A 27,475-nucleotide genomic window follows, 5' to 3' on the forward strand; every position below is an offset into this window, starting at 1 on the left:
AACTTTAGGGCCTGTCAAACCATCACAGGGTTTGCTTCTTCTCTCCTGTATTTAATAGAAATATACTGAGCGCTTTCTGAACACACAGTCCCAGCAGGTTTCTGCTTGCCATCTTCCGGCTCTTCAGGTCCTTCCAAAACTCATGTATGTAAACTAAACACCAGTGCAATCACATTAAGAGGTAGGGCTTTTGGGGACTGAAAAAGACTTAAGGTGGAGCCCTCAATAATGACAGCCATATCCACTGAAGGGGACCAGAGGGAGCCTGTTTTCCCATTCCATTTTGTCCTTTTGTCCATTTGTGAATCAGACAAATCAAGAAGTTGCTTTGATGAACAGACCTTTATCTGACTTCCAATCTCAGAACTGTGTACAGTACACGTCTATTCCTTAGAAATTGCATAAAGTATCATGCTCTTACAATAGGAATGGATAAAGGTGCTAATCTCAAGAGGTTTTTAGGCTGATGTTAGTAGTCTTAGTGAAGAATTGCAAATACAAGCAGGGAATTGGTGTAGGTCTGGAAAAATGTACATACTAATAAAATTAAAATAAAAAGTTCAATAGAACTTACTAACAGACTTTAAAAACTGGTATTTTTGAGAAAAATCAGTGAAGTATGAATTAGGAGCATTTAATTAGTATTTTTATAACCCAACAAGTCTCATAGGAAACTTCCAGTCTCACAGAACCCTATATTTGGCATCACTGCGGATTATGTTTCTGAGCAATCATTGACAGAGCCTTAATTATAATGCTGCCAGATGCTGCAAGTGTTGGTCTTTTTATTTCCTTGCATACTAATTTTATTTTTCATCACAATGTAAAGAAAGGAAATGACTTAACGATTACTTATATGGGAACCAGGTAAAAGGGAATCACAAAAGAGATTGCCTCCTAAATTTTCTGAAATGAAGATAAATGGTTCTTACTACTAACATATCATGAATGAAACATAACTGGCTTTAGTGTCTCATTGTGAAATGTTTTATTGCCTTAGAGAAACAGTTTAATTTGAGTGTTAATTGGTACTGAGAATTTGTAGAACATCCATTTTCCAAATAATGAATAATAGTGAGTTACTTAGAACGAGCAATGAGTACTATTTGTCAGCAAGTGCTTTGCAAACAATCAAGTCATTCCTCACGGATAACATGCATTGTTTCTGATGGGAATTAGTTTATAGCAAAATAAGCGATAGCACTATAATTATTGTGATGGAGCAATTAAAAAATAAAAAATGATCAATTTCAGAGAAAGTTGGTAGAGCATTTCAAAGGCCAATAACTAGTTTTGCGTTAAACATTAACCAAATGATAATAACTAATGAATTTTTATTTTCTAGTGAGTGTTGAACCAAACTCTTCATTTGAATCCTCAAATTTAAAATGTTTTTTAAAAGATATATGATCTTGCTGCAGCATATACCGAAACCCAATAATAAATAGTTATATAATTAATCAGAAAGTGTTATTGAAGTTCTTTCAAAATAAAACATAATAATAATAAATGATACAGTGACTGACACAATGAAATAGAAACTTCTAGTTCAGGGAGTTGTTCATTGGGTTATTATTTTAATGGACAATAAAGTAGCCAATAAAGAATAGTTTAGTTGGTGAAATGCTTTTCAGGGACACATGAGTACCTGAGTCTGATCTGCAGAACCCGGGGTTAACAAAGATGGCCATGATTTGCAATCTCAGCATCGGGAGGTGGAGACAGATGAATCCCTGGAGTTTGCCACTGTCATCTCCTTGGTGAGCTCCAGATGTATGGGAAACAGCCCTAAACAAAACAAGCAAACAAAAAAAATATTAACAGGGTGATGGCTCAGAGGATTGATGCTTGTGGCTGACCTTTGATTGCTACATGCACACGGATTCACATGAACCCACGCTCACAACTACACATATGCACATACAAAGGAATCATCCATGAAATCTAAAGCTTATGTAATAGATTGAACTCACCGTAATTGAGCTTCAGGAAAGAAGGTACAGGAGGTGCTAAGAAAATGTGTTAGCAGAGTGTTGATATTTGTCACCTAGAAATAAGGTGCCCTTAAGACATGTAGACCAGTGAACACACTCTAGCACAAACTGAATGAGGTGCACTGTATACAGACGTTTGTCTGAAGTAAAGGAGACTAAGATTAGAAGGTTAAGAAACTAGCTTGTGGTCAAAGGATTTATGATAGAGAATTGAGATTTGAATCAGGAACTTTGCCTTTACAAATCTATGGTTCCATAGTCCTCAGGCTTATCAATTAGAGCAACAAAATTATTTCTGGTGTATCTTCATTGTGTATGTTGAAAGTTTCATAAAGACATTTTCATTCAAAAAGTCATGTGTTTCACTGTATCTGTCCCATTCTCACCCATATAACTCCTCTTTTTAGCCCCTTTCTGCTCCCAACACTCTCATTTCTATTATTTTGTGGGAAATCTTATTAATATAATGAGAGGTTAAAGCCACATTTGGACAAAGTCATCTATAAAATTAAATTCTTTTCTTAATTGAAAATAGATTCTTTTCTCATCCAATATATCCTGAATATAGTTTCTCCTTCCAGTTTCTCACCTCTTTCCCTACCCTCTTTATCTACTTCCCTACATCTGTCATTAGAAAAGAACAGGCTTCTAAGACATAACAAAGGATGATAAAAGAAAATATAATAAGATAAAGCAAAACCATTCTGTCCTGGCTGGGCAAGGCAACCCAACAAGAAGAAAAGAGCCCCAAGAGAAGGCACAAGAATCAGAGACCCCCTCATTCTCACAATCTGGAGTGAGTGCCATAAATGCTAAGCTACTAATACACAGAAGACCTGGTGCAGACCCATGTAAGCCCTGTGCTTGCTGCTTCAGTCTCTGTGAGCTTATATGTGCCTTGCTTAGTTGATTCAGAGGACTGTGTTCTCCTGATGTCCTCCATGCCCTCTGACTCTTACAACCACCCTACCTCCTTACTCTTCTGTGGGTTTTCCTGTGTTCTAGGGGAAAGGATTTAACAGAGACCTCCAATTTAGACTCCCTCTCTGTGCGTAATGTCTGGCTGTGGGTCTCTGCTTCTGTCTCCATCTGCTACTGGAGGAAGCCTCTCTCCTCCACGATGACTGAATAAGGCAGTGATCTATGAGTATAACACAATGCATTAAGGATCATTTTATTGACACATTTTTCAACCAGTAGTTTTTGGGTTACTCTGGGCTAGCTAGTGTCTAGTTCTTGCTTACCCATGCAATGCCAGGTTTGGGTTCCATTTCATGGAGTGGAACTTCAGTCAAATAAGATATTGGTGGGCCAGTCCTACAAGTTAAATGCCACCATTGTCCCAGCATATTTTTTCAGGCAGGGATAAATTGTAAGTCAAAGGTTTTGTGACTGGGCTGGTGTCTGTGTTTTTTTTTTTAGTAGGCTGCAGAAAAACTTCCAGCACCAGAGACTAGAACATAGGGGTGAGGCTCAATATAAGCACCTACTTGACTTTCCCAAGTTCAATGAATTGTGCACATATTGTCCTTGGCAATGGGACCCCACTGTCAGTTTACAGAAGACAGTCCTTTGTCTTAGGGTCTTACGAATAGCCTGGGTTGTTTGGAAATATCTGTGGAAATCCCTTGGCCAACAACAAAATTGAGTGCAACCCAGTTCTGCTAATGGAAGCCCTGCCTGGTGACAAGAGATGGCCCGTTGATACCCTGTATCTCCGTTGCTCCCCATCACTAGGAGTCCTCCGGAGGATCATGTTCAGACATTCCAGGAAGTTTTCAGGGCTCTAAGTTTCCACACTGCTCACCAAATGCCCCCAGTTCCAGTTGTCTCTCTCCACATTCTCCTCCGTACCTGAACTCCCCTCCTTTCCCTACCTGTCCCCATTTAGCCTGTAAAATCTATTTCTCCTTTTGATCCATGCCTCCCCTTAGACCCCTCCTCTTCTCCTCACCTCTCCTGGTCTGTGGATTATAGCTTGAATTCATCATTTCCTTTTTACTTAACAGCTAATAGCCACTTATAAGCAAATACTTATTTTATTTATCTTTCTGAATATAGGTAAACTCACTTGAGAAATTCATTTTGTTTTATTTCTAGTTTCATTCATTTGCCTGAAAATTTCATGCTGCCAGGTTTTTTATTAACAGTTGAGTAATTCTCCATTGTGTAAATGTACCGTATTTTGTTTATCTGTTCTGTTGGGGGACATCTAGGCTGTTTCCACTTTCTGGTTATTATCAGTAAAACTGAAACAAGCATGGTTGAGGAAGTGTCTTTGTGGTAGGGTGTAGTGGGGTTTTTTTTGGTATATGCTTAAGAGTGAGTGGTATAGAAGGTTCTTGAAATAGATACAATCTCAGTTTTCTTAGGAACCATCATAAATGTTCCAAAAACAACCATATTGATTTTCAAAAGTTTGCTCTCCCAGTGGCAGTGGAGGAATGTCGCTATTACTCAACATCCTTGTCAGCATGAGCCATCACTTGCATCAGAATTAGTCATTCGGACAGGTGTAAGCTAGAATCCCAAGTAGTTTTCATTTGCATTTCCCTGATGACTAAGGATGTTAAAGCTTTCTTTAAGTGTTTCTCACCCATTTTGAGTTTCCTCTGTTAAGAATTCTCTGCTCAGATCTGTACCCCATTTTTAATGTGGTGGTTTGTTTTCTTAATATCTAGTTTTTTGAGTTTTTATAGATTTTGGATATTAGTCCTCTATCAGATGTGGAATTAGTAAAATGATTTTTTTCATTCCATAGGTGCCACTTTGATTGATTGATAGTGTCATTTGCCTGACAAAAGCTTTTTCAGTCTCCTGAGGTCCCATTAATCAATTGTTGATCTTAGTGCCTGTGCTATAAGGTGTTTTGTTCAGGAAGCAGACTCCTGTGCCAAAGAGTTCAAGGCTAGTCCCCACATTCTCTTCTATGACGTTCAATTTGTCTGGTTTTATGTTGAGATATTTTATCCACTTGGACTTGGATTCCGATGTCAGAGTCTGTTTCTGTGGTTACTCCTCTGTGTAGAGGTAGTGCTCTCTGTATGTGAGCCATTGCTTGGGCGCAGGTGTAGACTGTTCCTTAGGAAGCAACATGATTGCTTGGTGTAGAATCTTGGTAATTAACTGTCTGATCACAGGTGTTGATAGCCATAGGCGTACAATGTCTCTGTAAATCACCTGGCTGGCAAGTGCAGACTCCTCTCTGTTTGGTCACTCTGCAGAAGTGCAGATCTTATTTCCATGCTGTCTTTGTTTTAATTATCTGTGCATTTGTCTTCCTGGCATGGGAGGTCCTTTTGTCTATGTGTTGCTTTTATTGGTCAATGAATAAAGAAACTGCCTTGGCCTGTTGATAGGGCAAAACTTAGGTAGGCAGGGAAAACCGGACTGAATGCTAAAAGAAGGAAAGCAGAGATAGACGTTTTGCTGAAAATTTGCTGGTAGACCGTGACCTCGTGGTGACATACAGGTTAATAGAAATGGGTTAAATTAATAAGAGTTAGCCAATAAGAAGCTAGAGCTAGTGGGCCAAGCTGTTATTTAATTAATACAGTTTCTGTGTGATTATTTTGATTTTAAGCTAGTTGGGCAGCGGGAGAAAGAAGCAGCTCACTCCTTGCAACATCTTCCAATAAGAGAAGCAGCTTCTCAGTGTCACTCTCTCTGCATTGGTCTCTGTGTTGCTGTGCGGCACCTAGAGAGTTCAGGCCATGGCATGGACAGTGTGAGTATCACTATCATCATCTTCCAACCTCTAGATACTAGAAGGGCCCATGCCAAGCTTTCCATTTGTACGTTTTTGATGCTTTTCCATTTAAGCACTTGTCAGTATTCTTCTTTTCTCATAAGAAGCTGATGAGTCACACTCTATTCTGTGGTTCAGATGAGATTCCCGCTGTGGAATTCTGCATAGTTCTGACTCAGTTTCATTTCTATTTAGGAGAGATACATTCTGCAGGTCACTCTCAGAGTAGTGTCTGGATCCTCAGAGTGGCCCAAGCAGGGAGAAGAGGGACCCTTTCTCCTACAACCACCTACCTGTGGACTCAACACGGGTCTTTATGAAACTTCCTCTTGTCTTTCCTCTGATCAGATATCAAGAAGAGATATTTTTCCTGCCTCTTAGATGTTGTGTAGACCTCAAAATCCCTGTCTGTGCAGAAGCCTGCTCAGTGATGGTGTAACCAATGCTTCTGTGTCTTTATTTCATTTTCCTTTGGTCTCTCCTCTCCCTCCCTGTTGCTTTGGCTGCCATGAGAATTTGCCTCTTGCACTAGCCTTCAACACTCTTCTTTAGGAATTATCTGGTTCTGAGAGTCAGGATTGAATTTACTGAGGCTCTTCTCCGTTTTAAGCTGTGCTTCCAACTGTCTCCACTTGAATGCTGTCTACCTCCTCGTTGCAGACTAAGGAACCATAAGGATCTTGCTCTCCTCCAGCTCAAAACTTTCTGTCTTTCTTTAATACTGAAAGAGTGTTTACCTGCATCACCCACCTCATATGCTAGCTGCTCTCCAACTGTCCCCAGTGTATTCCACAGAGATTCTATCAGTCAGTGTCTGGGTGTCACTTGCTACCTTCTGCTTCCAAATTAGTGTAAATTTTGAAAAGTTGTTTGTGGAGAGCAAGCCTTGACTGATACCTGATTTTCCTAACAGGAGGGTTTTGTTTTTTCATGACTCCTGACACTTTGTGGGAATTTCCCCTGTACTTTGCCAGTGTCTGCTGATAGAAATAACAAGGAGAAACACTTTTGAAACTGGTGTAGTTGCTCCTTAAAAGGTTAATTTTGCATAAATTAGCCCTACAGCTTTGGAAACAGGTAGGATATAAAATGTGATTTCAGAAGTATCAGTTTGCATGTGTAAATTAAAATATAATGCATAATAAATCTTGAACTTTACCCCAGAATATTAGAGGGAGCTTACTCTGTAATTATGCAAAGTATGCTGAAGTTAATTAAAGGTTAGCATTACCTTAATCCCTCCAAGATATTATATTGAATGCTATTATGAAATATTGATATAATATCCTAAAAATTAATTAGCGGCAAGCAAATTGGCAGACATATCCCAGAAGGTAATTGTTTTAGTGTAAAGAATGCTAATAGGTTTTTAGAATTGCTATCTCTTTATGTATATGTACTAGCCTATTAAAACAGAAAAATCTAATATTAAAATAAAATAGAGCTTCCCTACTCTGGAAACCTGCTAGGGAAGTTCCTGATGCTCTACACAAAAGACGATAGGAGACTCTGTCTGTACATGGTGATCTAAATGTTATTTTTCAATTTTTTATTCATCCCACTTCTGGCAATGATTTGATGTGTAAAATAGTAATAAAAGTAGAGGAAAACAACTGAAGCCAGACTGTAATTGTAGCAAGGGATGAGACAGGAGATAGGAGTGCAGGCGGCTATGAGGTGAGTTCTCAGTTCCCTAGCCTCCAGACAGAAGGGCAAAGCAGAACGAGACACTTAAACATTACTCTCGCGCAAAAGGAGGCCTTTAAGATCTCTAATGATTAGGCGTATATTCTTGTACTGTAGTGTGCTTCACTAAATTTGCTTTCTGCATAGGAAATAACTAGCAAAGGATGTTGTAGTGGTATACCAATTAAAAAATAAATCTCTAAGTAATGAAGACTCCATCTGGGGTAGTTTCATAGTAGTGTCATAGACTGAAGACGGGACTGTAGTATTTCTTGTATCAATCCTGGTTAAGAATGCTTTATCTATAAGACGGGGAATACAAATTTAAGTTTATGAGTTTGAATACATATTGATGTGATGGTGTTCCTTAGCAAAGCACAGCTCTTAGAGAAGGTGATTAAAATCGTCTTTGAATATAGAACTTTATAACATCAATGATTTGGGCAGATAATGTCAGGGATGGCCAACAAATTAAGATGGATCGTCTTTGTGTGCTTAATATGACTTCAAGTTGAATCCCATCCTGTGCTACGGTGAAGTACCATGGCCAAAATTATATGGGAAATAATCTTAGCATGAAGTGTCTTAGTCATGAAGAGGAAGTCATGAATGAGTGTGGGGAGTCGATATCTACAAAGTTTTGTTAGAAGCATCATGTGTCTCCTGGAAGTTTGGGGTTGTCCCAGCTGTTTTAGTAAGTAGTTACTCAATGTTCTGTTCACTATTCCATAAGCCACAATTTATAACAGCTCTTCATGTGACATTTGCAGAGTATTCACTGTTATAACTAATGGTTTAAATGTATATAGGATTGCATAGGCTGTTTGCAAATTCTAAGCCATTTCATATAGAGATTCTGAGATCCACATGAAGTCTTGGAAATCATTACTAGTAAGTATCAAGGCACAATGGGGTCTGTAGAGTTATTGTATATTTGTATGAACCTACATACATTTGTCATTTTATTGTTTACCTTTCTACTTAACGAAAGACAAATAGAACTGTTTTTCCTCTGCTTCTTATCTCTTCTTAGTTTCACCCTACTTTGGGAGCAGGGAAAGAATGACTGGAATGTTTAGAAGTTCTCATGTTTAGATAATGCTATCACCTGGCCAAGTGGAATTGCTTGTTAGCTGCTAACAGTACAAATGCTTTTGTTGTTGAGAAGAGCTATAAACATACACATACATGCACTTGTTTTAATTTTAAGCAGATATATATATATGTGTGTGTGTGTGTGTGTGTAATATATATATATATAAAAGCATGTGACATGCTTTCCCCCCCAGGACTACAGAGTGAACATTTTCCTGAGACAGAAATGGAACGACCCCAGGCTCAAGCTCCCTAGTGACTTCAGAGGTTCCGATGCGCTGACTGTAGATCCCACAATGTACAAGTGTCTGTGGAAGCCTGACTTGTTCTTTGCCAACGAAAAAAGTGCCAATTTTCATGATGTAACCCAAGAAAACATCCTTCTGTTTATTTTCCGTGACGGAGATGTCCTTGTGAGCATGAGGTACCCTTTTATATGTAATTCCTGTGTTTGTTTGTTTATTTATTTATTTATTTTTTTGATCAAATCAGTGTGCCACAGAAATGCATATTCAATGATTCCAATTTCTCTGCCTCTTACTTCAGGTTGTCTATTACTCTCTCATGCCCTCTGGATTTAACCCTGTTTCCCATGGATACACAACGCTGCAAGATGCAACTTGAAAGCTGTATGTAAATGAGGCCATAAATCCTTATATCTAGACGATATATTCTATTCGTTGGTGTTATATAACTGTGAAAACCATAATGCTTTTGGTCATGTTAGTACCATACTAACTATGGTAATCTAAGAGATGACAAATCTTTCTGTTGCTGGCTTTTTAGAGAGTTGACATTGGTCAGTGTACTTCTTATTCTGAAGGCTAGACTTAGTTGGATTAGTAATGCAGAAAGTATATACAAATTATGATCTTCTAACAACATAATTTCTCTGATGTTAATATTCTCATCATAAAAGAGACCATTGAAATACACTTAAACCTAACCAAGTGCCTTTCTTAGGGAAGTATAGAAAAATTACATTTTATAAATTGCTTGTCTTATGTTCCTATGATTGTATTTTACAGTGTATAAAAGACATATTAAATGTTATTAACTGTAATTTTCTGTAAATATATTAATTAATTTTCTATGATAATTGTCTTTATAAAATAATAAATCATAAACCTTGAAAAATGAATAGTGATCTTATAAGGAATCTTTAGCATGGATGGTTAAAGATTAAGCTATTTCTATTAATAACTTTGTAAAATATACTTGTATGTTTGTTTGAGTATATGTTTCATGGTTTTATTAATACATAAAAATAAATCCTAACTTTTAACGACATTTCTTTCTTTCTAGTAATCATATTATGCTTTGTAAGTCTATGCAAAGTTTCAGTACCATATATGCATACATACCAGAATATATTTAATACAGATTTAATTAAGTACATATTTACTCAATGTTCTCATTTGATACACTGTGTAGGATTTTACAAACTGATGGTCTTTGAGATCCAATGGTAGGTTAATGTAGGATGTAGTCCTGAGTTGTCGACACATATCGTAGATCCAGGCCATGGACTCCTGGTTACTTTAAGGAAGCTATAATGATGTTGGCTTGGGTACAGTCTTACTGTTTTTTTTTTGTTGTTGTTGTTGTGGTGGTGGTGGTGGTGTAGTTCCTTCAGGAAACATTGTAGTGATCTATTTAAAATCATACCTGTTTTAAAATTTTAGCTTTGTTTTGTTGTTTTTGGTTTTCCTTTTAAATTTTGTTTTGTTTTGGGGTGAGGTTACAAGGGACAGGGTGGATGCTAGGGATGAGGTTTCTAGGGATGCTAGGGAGAAAAGTGGGATCAGAATGCATGATGTAAAATTCACAAAAAAAATCAGTAAAATCAAAAACAAAGTTTAAAATAAAAATCACTTTAGGCACATAGTTAATGATTGAAAATGGACTTAGGCAGAGTTAGCACATTATTTATCACCCATTGATAACGGTTGTGAACGCTGATCAGAGAGGAGATTTTCTATACTTGGTGATCTTGGATTATATCTGTTTTTGATGATTATCCAACCTTATTCTTTTTTTTTTTACAATGATGACATGTTATTGTTAAGCTGATATTTTGTGCATGACCATAGAGTCAAGTGCTATGGACTTTAAATTACAATTCCATAGCAGCATACCAGGCTTTCCCACCTTTTTTATGTGTAATATGATTATTAAAATAACAAGAAAGCATTGATAAGTATATTTCAATCAGAAGTGTTCATGTATTTATTATAGTTGGTTATACAACCGATGATTTGAGATTTATCTGGCAGTCGGGAGATCCTGTGCAGTTGGAAAAAATTGCTTTACCTCAATTTGATATTAAAAAGGAAGACATCGAGTACGGCAACTGTACGAAATACTATAAAGGCACTGGTAAGTGATATTTTAGGAAATAAAAGTAATGCAGATTTTGAGGTTTTGTTTTAGCTTTAATATAGACTAAGGAGTGATGATAAAAATAAGCTAATTGTAAGAAATGTATTCTCATAACCGCGCACTAAAATCTTTTCCACAACCACATTCACATAGATGACTTATAATAATGGAATCGATCGGGTTTTCTCCATGTAATTCTGTGGGTGAGAAGTTGTCAATATTTCATTATAGCAATGAAATATGGTAATGAATATAGTAATGAACCAGACTCGTCCAGGAAATGGTTTTCTTAGATGTTGACAAATTTTGACAAGCTCGCCTTTGACACTAAACAGTTGCTATAGTACAGTATAATCCGTCTGTGTTTGTCTGCTGTCTGGTGGTCAGTTTTATTTATGTGGCAGTTTTTCTGTCTTGTTAGTTCTAAAATCATTGAACTTGGTGTACATGGGAAGCAGTAAGAGTGTGAGATACTTCAACAGCTGTGAATATTCCCTATGTAGTGTTATTTGTCCAGGTCATGCAATAACTAATTTTAAACAGCAAAACAAACCAGCCTCAGTCATTAAATTACAATGAACTCTTGAAGAAACTACAGAAGTCAGTCCTCCACTCTCGTAATATGTAGTGCTCAGCCATGGCAGCAACATTATCAGCTGGAGGCCACTGAGCAGGTTCGGCAGTATTAGTACATTTCACTTCACAGTATAAAATTAAACAACACAGAAACTTAATTGTGGCATTATTGACAGTGATCATTTCAACGTATAAGCTGCCTGTAATTCTGTATTGGAAAGGAAGTCACAGCAAAGGTATCTGGAACTAGATGGGAGCTGAGTTTATGTTTTTTAGAAGAATTTATATTATGTAAAAGTCCACTATTAGGATATCATCAAAGGGAAAAATAAAAATCAGAGTAAATATAACAAACCGTATATACACAGTCCTATAATGAATACATACAAGACTAGGAAATTTGGTGGTAAACGTAATTTAATTTCTGGTTGCTGTTGAGTACATCTGTTGTCCACCATCAAGTATACTGATAAGATTATATACTTTTATGGGTAGACTTAAAGTAAAATATAAGAACATTATAAATACAATAGTAAATAGTTCCTGGATTTAAAAATCAAATAATTGATTATTTTTTATTTCTTAGAAGGAAATAAAAGCATATTCTGCAAAGAGAAAATTATAGCAGTGGTTCTCAACCTTCCTAATGCTTCAGCTTTTAATACAGCTTCTCATGTGTTGGTGACCCTCGGCCATAAAATTATTTTGGTTGCTACTCCATAACTGCAATGTTGCTATTGTTATGAATTATAATATAAATAAATATATCTCTGTTTTCTGATGGTCTTAGGTGCCCCATGTGAAAGGGTCATTAGACTCCCAAAGGGTTCACAACCCACAGGTTGAGAATGATTGATATAGAGAATTGCTAGAGAGGTCCTGTGAAGTTCTCCAAGAGGTTTTATTTCTTTTATGAATCATGAATACAAACTTACAATCCTATTATCTACAGAAGACAGCATAAGTTTATAGCTAAATATTTTGGGCATTTACCAAAGTATTTATCAGATTTTTGTATCGACATTTATATATATATATATACATATATATATATATATATATATATATATATCAGAAGAAAATATATTGTTTGGATAATATTTATGAAACTTTCTAAAATTAGATAGCTCAAAATATATGTGGCACTAAACATGCATATTTGTATAAAACACATGCACACACTGTAGTAGCAGAACTTTAATATGTAATGAAATTTTGACCTGGCATTTACTTTACTGAAATGCTATTGTTCCGTGATTAACAGAGAGTGCAGGCAAAGGCTATGGGGACACAAATGAAAGGAGCTAAATCGGGTGCCTAAGTGAGTAATGAAAGAAAATGACACAGGAAATAGAAAGTAAATTGAAATTTCCAAATGCACATTTATATCAATTAACTGCCCACCTGCCTCTCATAAATATAACAGACTAGAGAAAGATCAAACAGGATCAAGAAATGTTTCTCATAAAAGTTTACGAAGCAAATCACTGTAATACCCAACATGCCTTTTCCTGCTAGATACATCGACAGCTCATGCAGTCCCCTAGTGAGTGCGTTTATGAAAGGACATGGTGGAACTTAAAACTCATGACGTACGGCATCTAGTCAGGCAACCTTTAAACACTGTGGGGCAGAATGTAAATTTTCATTTTAAGTTATACTACTTTTTAGGAACTGTATACTACTGTGTAGTGTATATACCAATGTAGTATGTATACCGTGCATATAGTGACCAGAGAAGCTTTGCACACACACGCATAAAGGATACGTACAGAATTTGCTTAGAGGCACACATGCGTTGCTCTTCATTCCATGTGCAGTCGGTACATGAAAGAGCTCCCTGTGTAAGGGGCACTGGTGAAAAGTGAGGTCCTTTGTGCACCATATTTTAGGAAGCACTGTGAGCCTTTTGAATTCTATCATTTTTATTAAGTAGAATACTTATTGAGTAGGAAATATGTCTTGTTCTTATGAGAAGTTATCCTTTTAAAATATTGGAAATGATTGTTGGCGATAATCATGTGCTCTTGGTATTGAGGAGGATGTTAAGATGGCTTCTGAGATAAGGAAGGGGCATTCTGTTCGTTTCTCCCTCATCTTATAAAGCCTGTGAACAAGATGCCATATTGCTTTTAATGAATGAATCTAAAATTAGAAAAGTGTACATCTTGTTGCTGACACGTTGGTTGGCATTTGCTCCCGTTTCTACCCGCTAATTGTTTCTGCTCCATGCTGATGTTGCCACCTTCCTAGTCTCCCTGAGACAGGATTAGGTTTAATTCATAATGTGCACGGAGCGACTTTCCCATGTAACTTACGTGAATATCCTTTTTAGTTACGATTTAAGATTCTGTGTGTGCAAATCCTGCCAAATAGGTTATATTAGTGTGTGAAACATGTTTGTTTATTTCCGATTAGAGTGACTAGGTAGATAGAATTTTTAAACTATAAGGCAGTGGGACGTCGCATTACCCTTCTAGCCCCAATGGTTTCACTCATGGATTATTCATTTGTTTCAACATTTTAAAGTAAGTGTGCACAGTGTCAACTAAACACAACTGGAGATCTTTTAACCTTTGGTGTTATACACAACCTTACTTTTATTAAATGGTAGATGCCAGTCTTTATTTAAATAAAGTATTTTCATTGGGTGTGGAGGTGCATGCTTGTAATTCCAGAACACTCGAACAGAAGGATCACAACTTTGAGTTTAACGTGGTCTATATAGAACTCCTTGCTCTAAACAATTAAGCCTTTTAAGAGGTAAGCATTATATATAAACTGTTTACCAAAAGGACCAAAATATTTGAAAAACAATCCCTTCCATGAGAGTGTGTTTTCTTTTGGAATATTGTAAGAATTTTTCTGTACCCCTCTCCTTCCTCTCCATTTATCCCTCAAGACAACACAAGCCATCATCCAGCCAGACTGCCAGGACTCATGAATAAATTTCGGAGCTCCTTGGCGTTTGGAAGCTCTAGAATGATATTCTATAGCAGTTTCTGCATTTGTCCTAGCACGAGGAAAACAGATGTCCTGTCCCAGGTAGAAATTTGTGAGCTGTTGGGTGCAGGAGGAAAAGGGGCGAAAGGGCACTTCCCACCTGCCTTCCCTTTCACAGCCATGGGGCCATCACAGGGAGCTTTGGTCCTTGCTCTCCCTGTGGCCTAAGTTCCCAGGGTTAGCCATGCCTGTGAGCTCTTGCCATAGGCATCCCTTCTCCAGAGGAAGGGTTCACATGGCTGAAGAAGACTCAGTCCAAGAGCATTTCCTCTTAGACTTAGCCTGCTGCTTTGATTCAGCGCTCATGTATCACTGGTTACTCTTCCCGTGCTAATGTCACTTCAGAGGGAAAGTTGGGGGTTGCAGACTCTCACACAGATGTAGTGCTAGCTCTACCACAGAGCAGCATGTGAGCTCCGCTCCTCGGTATCACGGTGAGGCGGTGGAGGTCAGGGAAAGCATGTCCCATCACCCTCTTTCAAAATGTCACCAAAGAAAGGAGAATGCTTCACAGTGTTTACTTTGTGAAATTTCCGGAGGTAGAAGTGTCCTGTGCCTTGCAGATCCTTCTGACTTACGATTCTGTGTAGGCATGACCCTCACACCTGTCACTTCTCTGATTGACAGGCTACTACACTTGCGTGGAGGTCATCTTCACCCTGCGAAGACAGGTTGGGTTCTACATGATGGGTGTTTATGCACCAACCCTGCTGATTGTGGTCCTTTCCTGGCTTTCCTTCTGGATCAACCCTGATGCTAGTGCTGCCAGGGTACCCCTGGGTAAGCCTCCTTGCTCCTCTGTCACCGTGACTGGTTGAGGACCCCGTCCTGAAAATGTGAGGCTCTAAATGTTCCAAATGCAACAAGTAGAAAATTACACACTTTCACTTCCTGGGAGAGTGCAGTAAAAACACCATGTGTTAAAAACATATAAACTACCCTCAGGCTTTGCATTTAAGGTGTGCATGAATATGAAATATAAATGAGTATTCCTATCCTTAAGAATCTATAAACTATATACAAATATTTAAAAGTATGAAAACTCTGAAATTGGAAGCTCTTACGGTCAGAGCATTTCAAAAGAGAAACACTAAACTGTGCCTTTATATGCTGAGTGCATTACCAACTCCCATGAAGTGAGGATTGCCTGTTATTTTGAGGGAGGCATCTGTCAGTATTGGATGCACACTGATCTATATTTTCTCAGTGTTTATGCAGTTGGTAATTAAGTTTTTCTTTTCCTAGTCTGAGAATTTTGCAAGAGTTGATTTATTCTATTTTTTTCCAGTAAGTACTTATTGACTGGATGTAATCATGCACCAATAAAATATAAAATTTTCAGTAATGCTAAAGTTAAAGACAAATAATCACTTTGTTGGAAATTATTGTAAATAATATGCATCTCAGACACAGAGGCGATGAAATCATACTTTATATTTCATCAGTAATGGCTGCATGCATGCTGGTGTGTACCACATAGCCTACATGTATATGGTGTGTACCACATAGCCTACATGCATATGGTGTGTACCACATAGCCTACATGTATAGCAGGCTTTCAATATAAATTTGTGTGGGTGCACTCTGATGTTCACACAGTGACAAGGTAAATCGATAATACATTTCTCCAAGCATATTTTCATCTTTAAATGGCATACAAGTGTCCTAATATGATCTGTTCCTAAAACACCACTATGTAGTGCCATTCAAGTACTGTTTCTCTTTCCATTTAATGCTCATATCCTACAATTTACTATTTCTAAGACTGTTGACAAAGAAAGACCGTTGTGCAGTCATTTGAACGTTGTGTTAGTTTAATAATTCATAAGTATTTGCATCAGCCTGCGATGAAGCTCCCTGGTAAAGACCATGCCATGCATATGTGAAGTCCTGGCTTCCATCCCTGGTAACCTCTGCGTCTCCTTCATGAAACAGTGCTTCATGAGAAAATAAGCAAGAACTCTTACTGCAAAGAAAGTCGGTAAATGTCAAAAATTAAACAGAAGTGCCAACAGGGTTTGACTAGGAATGTTTGGGAAGATCTCATTTTCTGTGTTTTCAGAATCTCACCAGGACCTCACCATAGGAAAAACTCTGGTATACATGGCCTCCCAGCAAGTGATGGCCTGCTAATTTTAGTTTTGTTTTTCTTTCACAAAACTTTTGTGTGTAACTCATTCAGAAATTATTAAAAGGAATGAATGAAATACCAAGTTTTATACACATATACACACACACATACACACTGTCATATATGTATGCCTGTGCATGCTCTCTCTTTCATATACATATGTATATAAATATACATATATATATATGTATATAAATAACCTAAAGGTTATATATATGTAACATAATATGTACAATATCTTTACATTTAGTATATTAGTGTTACATTTGTATATGTTATATTATACATATGCACTGCAGTTACTAACTATATATTGTTATACTGCCGACAAGATACTTTTGGATATTTAAATTTACAACATGTATTTGTTTTGTGGTGACTGTTTGTTGGGTATTAATCAGGAAGGTGGCGATTTAGTCATTAACATGAATAGCGATTGTTAGTAGGAGATTAAAACATGTTAGCTTTAATGAATTTATGTCTCCTTGCAAAGAAGCAGACACCAAATAAGTATGATATATAATACATAAGGTAGTGATATGCGGGAGAACACATGCTTTTCAGGAAAAAAGTCTTCAGAAGAATAATTCTGTCTAAAGAAAGGGAAGAAATGAAAGTAATTCATGTTGTTGTCTAGGAGAGAGGAAAATGTGGACTTGAGTCTTGGTCACTAGTAATAGAGAGGTCTGGACCCCTGGACACCTCCTATGCACTCTGTTGTTAAGGTTCTTACCAAGTCAAGAAGGAAGCTCTTTGAACGCTTCTTATGATTAGTCTCTAGTTTTGATTATTTATAACTTTAATCACTGCCCAACTTATTGTGGACTGACGGATGAGGGAAAGGTAGAAACGGGGAGAGCAGTTAGGAGAGCTTGTGGGGACAACTGACAATCATCTAGGGCAATATTCGATAATATCCTACAATGTCCTAGTCTTGCTTGCTATTATTCTACTCAGAGGTAAAAAACCTTAAATCATATGCTGACTGCTAAATGTACAACTCACAAGTACTTGGCCTGAAATAGTAAGTTGAATATCAATCGAGTAATTGTTCCAAATGTGGTGATGATCTAAGAAAAAAAAATACACCCAATAGGGGGGCTCACTGTGCCCAGTGAGGATGAGCATGTCTCTGTGGACATCACTGGAGGATTTTTAGTCACAGAAAATGGTATTTCACCACATTCCTCCTGATGGTAGAAAGAGAGAGGGAGAGGAGGAGAAAGAGATGCAATTGCAGCAATATATCTTCCTTGTTCTATGCTTGCTCCCACTGGTATATATTCCATATATTATGATAACATGTAGTTATCATATCTTGACTGCACGTGTGTTCTGTGCAATTCTTCTTTCTATCTAACGTTAGCGTTGCTAGCTTTACCTATAGCATGCCTTTAGTAGTCCTTTTCTGAGATTTTCTTTCTGAGATGAACAGAAACGCTCTGTCCGTTGTCTTTTAGACATTATATTGTTAACAAAACAACAAGGACAACCACCAACCAAAAAACTTATCAAATTTATGTGCTCTGGTCTTCTTCATGGGCACCAATTACTCATACAAATAAACTCCCTCTTTAAAAAACCTGAGAAATCAAACAAGGAGTCCAATCAGAGAGCTCTGTCATTCCCTCACTGTTAAATGGCTCCTGACATCATTGATCCTCAAATCAGATCCACACTGTGCTTCCAAATCTTGACTTACGTTTATTAATTTCTAAAATGACCACAATGACTCCTTCACATAGTACCATATATTTCTTCCAGTCTTCTGTCTTTAAAGACACCTAAGGATTGCTTGCTGGCTGTTGACAGTCCTACGAGAGTGATTTTAATCAATGACCAGTAACACATTTTCCAGGTGTAACACATCTCCTTCTGTTGCCAGGCATCTTCTCGGTGCTCAGTTTGGCCTCAGAGTGCACCACTCTTGCAGCTGAGCTTCCTAAAGTGTCTTATGTGAAGGCCTTGGATGTGTGGCTCATTGCGTGTCTGCTCTTCGGATTTGCTTCCCTGGTGGAGTATGCTGTTGTCCAGGTGATGCTGAACAATCCCAAAAGGGTGGAAGCCGAAAAGGCCAGAATTGCCAAGGCTGAGCAGGCAGATGGAAAAGGTGGGAATGCAGCCAAGAAGAATACCGTGAATGGCACGGGGACTCCTGTCCATATCAGCACTTTGCAGGTAAGGGGAGGAAACCATGGAAGTGAACCACCCATCCCCTTCTGTTCCCGGGCAGAGACACTGTGTGAAGTAAATGGTGGAGCTGGCACTTGCTCTCTGTAAATGAAAAGGAACCAAGTTCAACGTAATCTTGAAATTATTTTCAGAAAACATATAAAACATGTCAAAGACTACCTAGGATAATATAATATCTTAAAATTTTGAAAGCTTTCCCCTGAGTTTAAAATCGCAGCTTCACTGTGATGCTCATCACTGAATGGGGAGATGTTTCCGGAATGTATGCATCCCTATTGATTCTCATTGGATCAGCTTTAGTGAGAAGCCAAGGGGCTTATGGGGCTTGCAGACCTTTATTTAGCTCTGAGTCTTGAAGAGCCTTGCTGTTGGTCAGTCACTCTCATGTTCCTACTGAGTGAGGCAGCTTCTGATAGTCGTCAGCAAGTCTCTTACAGGATGGCTGGCTGGCCCGGAGGGCATGTCTTCACACTGCTAAGGGTCTGGATAGCACAGCCAGCATGGCTGCTAAGGACTGGAGAGGCTTTCTACCTTGTCACATATCAAGGGCTTAAGACCCAGTCCCAGAACAACTGGCTGCTTAACAAATTAGCTGTTCATTGATGCTTGATGCTTAACAAATTAGCTGTGCATTTACCCACGGAGTCCTGCTTGATGTTTGGAAGAAAAGTCAGCCAGAAGGCCCTTCACGTGGAGGAAAAGGCTATAGCCTCGACAGGAGAGCAATAGGTCTAGCCATCCCACAGCTGTGACATTATGCCTTCTCTGCACATGCTCTGAGCCCATGATGCTCTATGTGTTGATCCCCACTGCCTGTCTACCTGGAATTCTAGAAAACATGCTACACGTGGATTTGTGGACAGATGAGTAAATTAATTCTTCCTATATTTCATACCCTTTTTTGTTTTTGTCTTTTTAAGTCATTGCACTAATTTTCAAAGCTTAAAGCTCCAGCCCCTATCCACAGCTTCCACACTGAGAGAAGCTTCTCTATGTGATGTGACCTTCTTAGGCTGGATTACTGCTCCTGAGGGAGAAGGGCTTCATCCATGCAGTGCCATGACTAGGTCATTCTTTGCTGGAACTCTCTCTTCTTCTCTGTCAAACATGTCTATAACACACCTCAAGCAAGTTTTTTGTAGAGGCAGAATTGTCATCCAGATTTTACTCCATCAATCTCTCGTATTTTAATTGGTTCTATTGACATGTTGTATTTTTATTATATTTGTTGATACTTTGAGACCTCAGTATTCATTCGTTTTTACTTCCTGTTACAGAGTTTTGTTCTGTTTTCTGCTTCCTACACTCACATGGGATCCTTGAAAAGTTATAGAATTCCATCTTGGGCTTTCTATATTTTATGTGTAACCATTTGTAATAGGTTTAGATATTGTATTATGGTTTTAATGACTTCTTTAGATATTATGCTATGAGGAAACAACTTATTATGATCTAAAGGTGACATCATCTTGCTAGTTTGTGTGATATATGAAATATTAGGTCCCTTTGCATCCCTCTATCAGCTTGTATTCATAAATCCACACATCTTTAACATTCACTTAGAATTATGGATAATAGAATTATGATTATTTGATTTCTTTTCAGATATAATTTATAAAAGCAATGTGATAAAGAATATATATATGTATATATATACATATGTGTGTGTGTGTGTGTGTGTATAAATATGGAGGGCAGTAACACAAATGTGGGGCACATTGGTAGAAGTCTATGTACCTGGGGCTCTGCTATGATTTTCAAGATTTTCCGTTGTTGTTCAGATTGGGTAATATCTTCTTTAGACTTCACTGTTTGCCAGTCCTATCCTCTGACTCTGCAATTCCCCATTGCTAATGTGTATGTGTTTGTGTGTGTGTGTATCTGTGTGCGTATGTACACATGTGCATGCACATCTATGTATCTGTGTGTGCACATGTGTTTGCATGTATATTGTGCTTTTATCATATTTTTTTTCTCACCCTCAGTGTTCCTGGATTATGCTTTATTGTTTTCCTTTTTCTACAAAATTCCTTTACTTTCTGTTTTGGGTGGTGTGCTGGTGAACTCTGTCTTCTTCTGTCTGCGAGTCCTTTGTTTTCGTCTTTATTCCTGGTGGCTGTTGTCTATGGTTATAGGACTGTAGGTAACAGTTAATTTCATTGAGCACCTAACGAGCATGATGACATTTTCTTCTGCTTCTATGCTTTACCATGGGAACTCAACATTCTGATTCTGTTTCCTGTAGGTAATGAAACTAGATTTCAATAAGATTGCCTTCTTTAGAACTAGAAAGTAGAGTCTTCTTTAGACTTTACCCTTCATGGATTTTTTTTTCTTCTGCCCTTCCTTGCATTTTTCCTTTTATTCAGCCATGACTTTTATGGCTTGTCACTCCCTTTTCAGATTCAAAATTCCTCTTGTTAGGTATATATGTGTTTTCTTATGGAAATTCCTATTTATTAGTAAATAGTCTAGATTTTCACTCATATTGGTAATAGCTTTCTGAAGTTTTTTTTTATCATTGATGCTTTAGTATTAGTCCCAATATTTTATGATTTGACATCTTGAATTTGATATTTACATTTTTTAAATTCAATTTGTAATATCCCCTAGAATGGCTGCTAAATCCTAGACATTTCATATTATGGAACTCTGCCAAGTGGGACATATGCTCCCTGACAGTCAGCATCTGAACGGGCCGTTCACTGTGTTACTGACATGCAGAGAAGAGAGTCCTGGCTGTCAATGGTGTTGTGGGGATGTGGGCCTTCCAATTACAGCCTCTGAAGATGGCGGTTCCAGTCCTCCCGCATCTTTTGTTGGTGTGTCTAGAAAAGATATTTCTGTGGCACTTGGCTGGAACAGGTGATAGGTCATTGGTTCAACATTTTCTGCATTGCTGGATTATTCCTTTCTCATTTGTTTAGACGGAGCAGACTCCCTTGGAGACTTTTTGTATTTCTGTTAGTATTTATAGATCTCACCATCTCCAACTCCAAATCAGAAAAGTGTAAGGAAAAGAAAATGAAAGAATTTGTCACCATGGGGCCTCCGGATATTTAGAGGCTCAGGCTCCCACTCCTACCCTGACCATTGATAGTGGTCCTTTCATGATATTCTTCTTCCTTCTCCTTCTCTCCTCATCCTCCTGCTCCTCACTTCTTCTTTCCTTGTCCTTCCTCTTCTCCTTCTTTCTTTAAGTATGTCCCGTCCTTTCCAGACTCCCAGTCATTTCCAGACTCCCAGTCATTTCCAGACTCCCAGTCATTTCTCTGCCTCCTGCTGCTGCTTCTCTTAAGATCTTTTGGATATAAATCTCAGGGTTTCCATGGGCTGAGTGGGAGGAAGAGAAGACTAATAATGCTTCTCATTCTGGAAGCAGCGGGCCATTGTGTTTTTCCAAACCATTTTTCCTGCAACTCACCTGACTCCAATGATTAAAGATTAACATCAATGAACTTCTCTGTTTTTCTTTTCTTTCTCTTTATTTTTCTTTCTTCACTTTTTGTTTGTCCCCCGTTGGTCTACGTTTTCCCATGTGGCCGTGAATTTAGTCTCCTGAGAGCTCTGTTTATAGACTTAGGATTCAATGCTGGCTTTTGAGCTTTGCTTACTCTCTTTTTGCACCAAGAAAACTTTCTTCAGAGAAACTGCAGCTCCTTTCCCCAGCATTTAACCTTTGTCTCTGTTGTTATCAAAGGCTCAGAAGCACCTGGCACTGAGCAGAGTTAGGAGACTGTAGGGTATGTTTCTGCACATTGAGATCTCTGTCAGGAAGACTTAAAGCTCCGTTGATTCATGCAGAATAGATTTATTTCTCAATTCCAGGAATGCAAGCAGGAGCACTGGGCCTCCTGTACCGTGGGGAGATAGTCACATAGCATTTTCAAACCCCAGTCAACTGCCTTCGGCTGTCAGCTTTCTGTCCCTGTTAAACCTCCTGTCATTAACATCCCTCTGTCAATGCTGAGTGTCCTGCCATTCCATGGTCATCGCTCTGTCAGTGTTGAACATCCCGCCATTCTATGGTCATCCCTCTGTCAGTGTTGAGCATCCCGTCATTTTGTTGTCATCCCACTGTCAGTGTTGAGCATCCCGCCATTCCATGGTCATCCCTCTGTCAGTGTTGAGCATCCTCCCATTCCCTTGCCATCCCTCTGTTGGTAACATGTGATCCAAAATAAGTTACTGTTAATATTCCCACCAGGTTCACAGTAATGCATAGCTTGGTAGGTCACAAATTTGGTACGTATTAACACATGAAATAAAATGAAAATAGAAAAGTGTTAACGCTTACCTTTTGAACTCTATTTCTATGAAAAAATACATATGTAATTATGGCTTCAGAGTCATAATCTACTTGTTTCAAAATATTTTACTTTTCAAAGCACAACAAATTTCCAAATAATTTCACTCAGATGATTTGTCATTGATTTTTAGTCTAAATAACAATAGAAAGATAAAATATTTGAATTATAGAATATCTAAAGATTAATTTTTTTAAAAAAGGATGCTTACTAAGTAAATATCTGATTGAAATCAAAATACTAGAGTGCAGTTTTCAGCATTCAAGTTTTCAGGAAATATGATTTTGATCATTATGCAACAGTATGTTTTCAGCTATATATCTGGCTTAAGGCTCCTCATCATAAAAAACAAAAAGATGGTGCTGTCTTAATCGGTTTTCCGTATTTTGGTATTAATTTATATTTCAATTATGTTTTTCTTTTTATTCATAAAATAGCTACACAACAGTTCTCGTTACCACCATCATTTTCCTCATACCTAGCACTTGTAATACACAGAGATTTTATGAATAAAAACAAATAGACCCAATGCTCAAAATTTTCCATAATTTAATAAACAAAAGCTAATACTTGATCATGGGAGCTGTTTCTTTATGGTAAAGCCATGCTTTGAAGATTAGAATTGATTGTGATTCAGTGAAATCTCTCCAAATTGTTTCTTCTGGACATCTTTTTATCATCTGTAGAAGACATCTTATCTTTCATTCTAGAGGTTTATGCAAAATTGTTTGGTTTTACATGAAACACAAAGAAAATCTGAGAGTTTAAATTTGAAAATATTAGAGTTTTATCTCAGTTTTTTGTTGTTATTCTTGACAACTTTCTCTTTATGCTGCCTCATTTCTGTTATCAGCACTTTGCAGGAGTGACAGTGTGTGTAATGAGAATAGATGACATTTGTGGACAGAAACAATGGAAAAGTGATGAACTTAGGGTTCCAACAGCCACATTGGGAATGCGTCGAGTAAAATTGCTATCTTACTTAGGTGGTTCATTTTCTTACTGGTAAATTAGTAATGGCTGCAGCTGACATCTTTTTATGAAATATTTTCTCTTGTCCTATATGCATTTTATTTATTAATAAGTTAAAAACAACAAAGAAAGTTTGTGTAAATCTCTGATTATTGAAACAGAAAGAGACCCTCCAACTAGTGGGTGACTCATGACTTGTTGGAGGAACTTGGAGGAGTCTTCACAGAAGGGAGCCTATTCGTACTCCATCTTCAGTTGTATCATCATGGATGCCTTTTCTGGTGCACATGTAGCACCCATGCACTAGTGTTGAACACGGAAGCCATGCAAAATGTCAGAGAGTTTTCAATGAATTTTAAAAAAGCAGCAACTTCTGGGAATCCTTTTTATGTGAGTGTTGCGATAGTGAAGTTATGCTTTTCTTACTGATGTGATCAGGTATTTAAGTCATCTGGGCATTTTGTGGCTATGATTCAGAGGCTAACAGTCTTAGTGCCCCACTGTTTTATTAATCAGCAATTCTGTTCAGAGACAGGAAAGCAGAGATGAAGGTTCTGAATTAACACTTAGAGTTTATTGTCTGTACACATACATCATATTAGATCAAGGAAAGATTATTATATTTTAGTATTTAAACTGAGGAAAGTCTTACAACCCCGATAGTAACCTAAATTGACATGGCTTCATGCTTTATTTATTTCTAAGTATAAAATGATAAAAAAGCACATTTCATGGTATGATCCCTGTTATTTGGGCAAAATATCAAAGCCCTATGAAATGTTTAATAATTTAAAATGTTTAATTTAATCCAGTGGATTCATCAGTTGACTTTTCTTCCTGCTAATTTTTAAACTTTATTTAAAAATATATCTTTTTATAGAGATATGTATTTATAATTCTAAAAATTCTATTACACCATATTTCATTTTTATGCTTAGGTTGGTGAGACCCGATGCAAAAAAGTTTGTACTTCCAAGTCTGACCTGAGATCCAATGACTTCAGCATTGTTGGAAGCTTGCCAAGAGATTTTGAATTATCCAATTATGACTGCTATGGAAAACCCATTGAAGTCAACAATGGACTTGGGAAATCCCAGGCTAAGAACAACAAGAAGCCTCCACCTCCCAAGCCTGTCATCCCAACAGCAGCCAAACGCATTGACCTTTATGCAAGAGCATTATTTCCTTTCTGTTTCTTGTTCTTCAATGTTATATATTGGTCTATATATTTATGATAAAAATTTCCATTTGTATGAAATACAATACCATTTCATTGTGACCAATGCAATTCATAATTGCTGATCTGTGAAAGCTTTGCATTGTCATAGCAATATATTGCACTCTGGATGCCACTTAATTATCATAAAATACAGCACCTTACTTTTGAATGGCAGCATGATCCTGTAATGTCTCTGCTCCACACATGAGCTAGATAGATAAATGTATGTATACTCAGCATAGTATTTTAGGAATCAATGAAAAGCAGGCATACTACATATTCTCCATAATGTACTCTTAAGCTACTGTAACTCTGTACCTGCAAATACTTCCGATAACACTGATGAAAACATGGTGTGCACGCTGACTCCCAGTATGGTGACCCTTCTAATGTATGTAGTGTCTTATCTTCCCCTCCTAGTAACTGTCCAAGAAAGCCATCTTCTCCTTACATAATTATCAATAGTATTATCACAGATTAAGCAAGATTGTATGACATATTGTTTAAAGATTTTTTAAAGAGGTAGAGCAGTAATAGTTATGCAGGCTCATTGAGAGAAAGAACCAAAATTATACATTTGTAAAATCAGCTTATTTTTAAGTGTGCTTGTGTTGTCAAAATGCCAGATAATAGAATAGTAAGCATTTTTGAAGAAAAGAGAAATCTGGGCTAGTTTAAAGACATACTGCATTCTGGCATATGACAAAGTACAAACAAATAAATGATAGATGTAGTAATTCAATATTTTGGATAAAATAAATGATTTAATCCAAGTAATTAAAATCTAAATCTATTTTCATGCCTTTCATTGTCTGATATGGAGAGCATTAAGCATAAGCCTTAAGAAGAGTTGCACATGTCTCCAGTCTGCAGGGAGCAGTGACAGGTGGATCCGCATTACTGTCCGGCTTCGAGAGGAATTGCGACCATGAACTTGAACTGGAGAAGTCGTAGTAACTGAGAAACATGAAGAATTTAGCTTGTTTGTTTTATTAAGAAGCTTCTATATTTCAAGTAATAGTCAACTCTTTGGGGAATTTGTTTTTTAATTTATCTGAATGTATTTGGATATGTTACAAAACAGCGATTTAGTAAACAGTGACTTTTATTTAAATTCTAGACTTAACTTTTTCTTCTTGCTGAAGGTCTAGACATTGGGGCTGACTGACTTTATCTTGTTCTTATCTGAAAACAACTCCTAAGTCCCATCTTCCAAGACCCAGCTGTCTGACAGTGTCACAGTGTAATTATTTATGTCTCAGCTAAAATTGGAGCTACTGGTAACTAACGTTGTAAACATAAGACCAGGAAAGTATTTTACATTCTTTGGAGTCCTTTTGTTCTTGCTGGTGATTTGTGTGGCCAATTCATGATGTAATGCATTAAAATTATTACTTGTGCAATTACCATATGCAGTTCACTGCCATTTGATTTATTGAAGATTGTTTTTACTTAAAATATCCTCAGTAGTTAAAAAGTTCTTGTCAGTGGTATATAGACTCTGTAGTCTTTCAGGGCAGTCCAGTTATGACCATATGAATAATTTAGCATGGCCATCTGAATAATTTTAATATGTCACAAATAAAATGCTAATGGATTTCAGGATTCTACCAAGATCAAGGAGACATATTAGTTTAATGGGATGGCAATGGAGACAATACTACCTTGGATGTGTACCATTTTTAAAAACTCTGTTTGTAATTATACTATCTTACAATAGCTTTTATAACTTGGTTTCATATTAGGGACTGTGATATAGGATTTTAAAAGATGTCTTATAGTGAAGGCAGTATCATTATATAGAACTATATTGGTGAAAGTAGTGGGAAATGATTTTTTTAATGCAATACAATATGATAGTGTCCTAGTACCAGATCCTACCTTCAATCTACAGTCTCTCTCCACTATTTATTTTTAAGCTAAATGTGTTGATGTCTTACCAGTCACACACATCTGCCTAGGACAGGTAAATAGGATTGCTATACTTGCCTCTTTCTCTTTTTGCTTTCCCCCAGGGGACAGTGTGGTAGGATCCCAACCCAGACCTGATTTCAGGTGTTTCCAACCTCTGTCTGACTTGAATATAAAAATTAATTTAGCATAACAGTATACAAACTAAATGGTATTTAACCTTCCATTATTTGGATTTATCACATATGTATAGAATTC

The 27,475-nt window shown here is 37.4% G+C and overlaps 1 protein-coding gene across 1 annotated transcript in view; it reads left to right on the forward strand.

The window, feature by feature from the left end:
• The window catches only part of Glrb (glycine receptor beta), a 66,949-nt gene extending 40,237 nt beyond the window's left edge, over positions 1 to 26,712 (forward strand). Inside the window, exons 5-10 of the mRNA XM_048424742.3 lie at positions 8,718 to 8,947; positions 9,070 to 9,152; positions 10,762 to 10,902; positions 15,112 to 15,264; positions 18,501 to 18,793; positions 25,026 to 26,712. Coding sequence (XP_048280699.3) covers positions 8,718 to 8,947; positions 9,070 to 9,152; positions 10,762 to 10,902; positions 15,112 to 15,264; positions 18,501 to 18,793; positions 25,026 to 25,322 — 1,197 coding nt within the window. The 3' untranslated portion in view covers positions 25,323 to 26,712. The remainder of the gene's footprint in view (positions 1 to 8,717; positions 8,948 to 9,069; positions 9,153 to 10,761; positions 10,903 to 15,111; positions 15,265 to 18,500; positions 18,794 to 25,025) is intronic.
• The last annotated feature ends 763 nt before the right edge of the window (positions 26,713 to 27,475 follow it).

The sequence above is a fragment of the Myodes glareolus genome, chromosome 20 (assembly GCF_982192425.1).
Source record: "Myodes glareolus chromosome 20, mMyoGla1.1, whole genome shotgun sequence".
Taxonomy (NCBI): Eukaryota; Metazoa; Chordata; class Mammalia; order Rodentia; family Cricetidae; genus Myodes; species Myodes glareolus.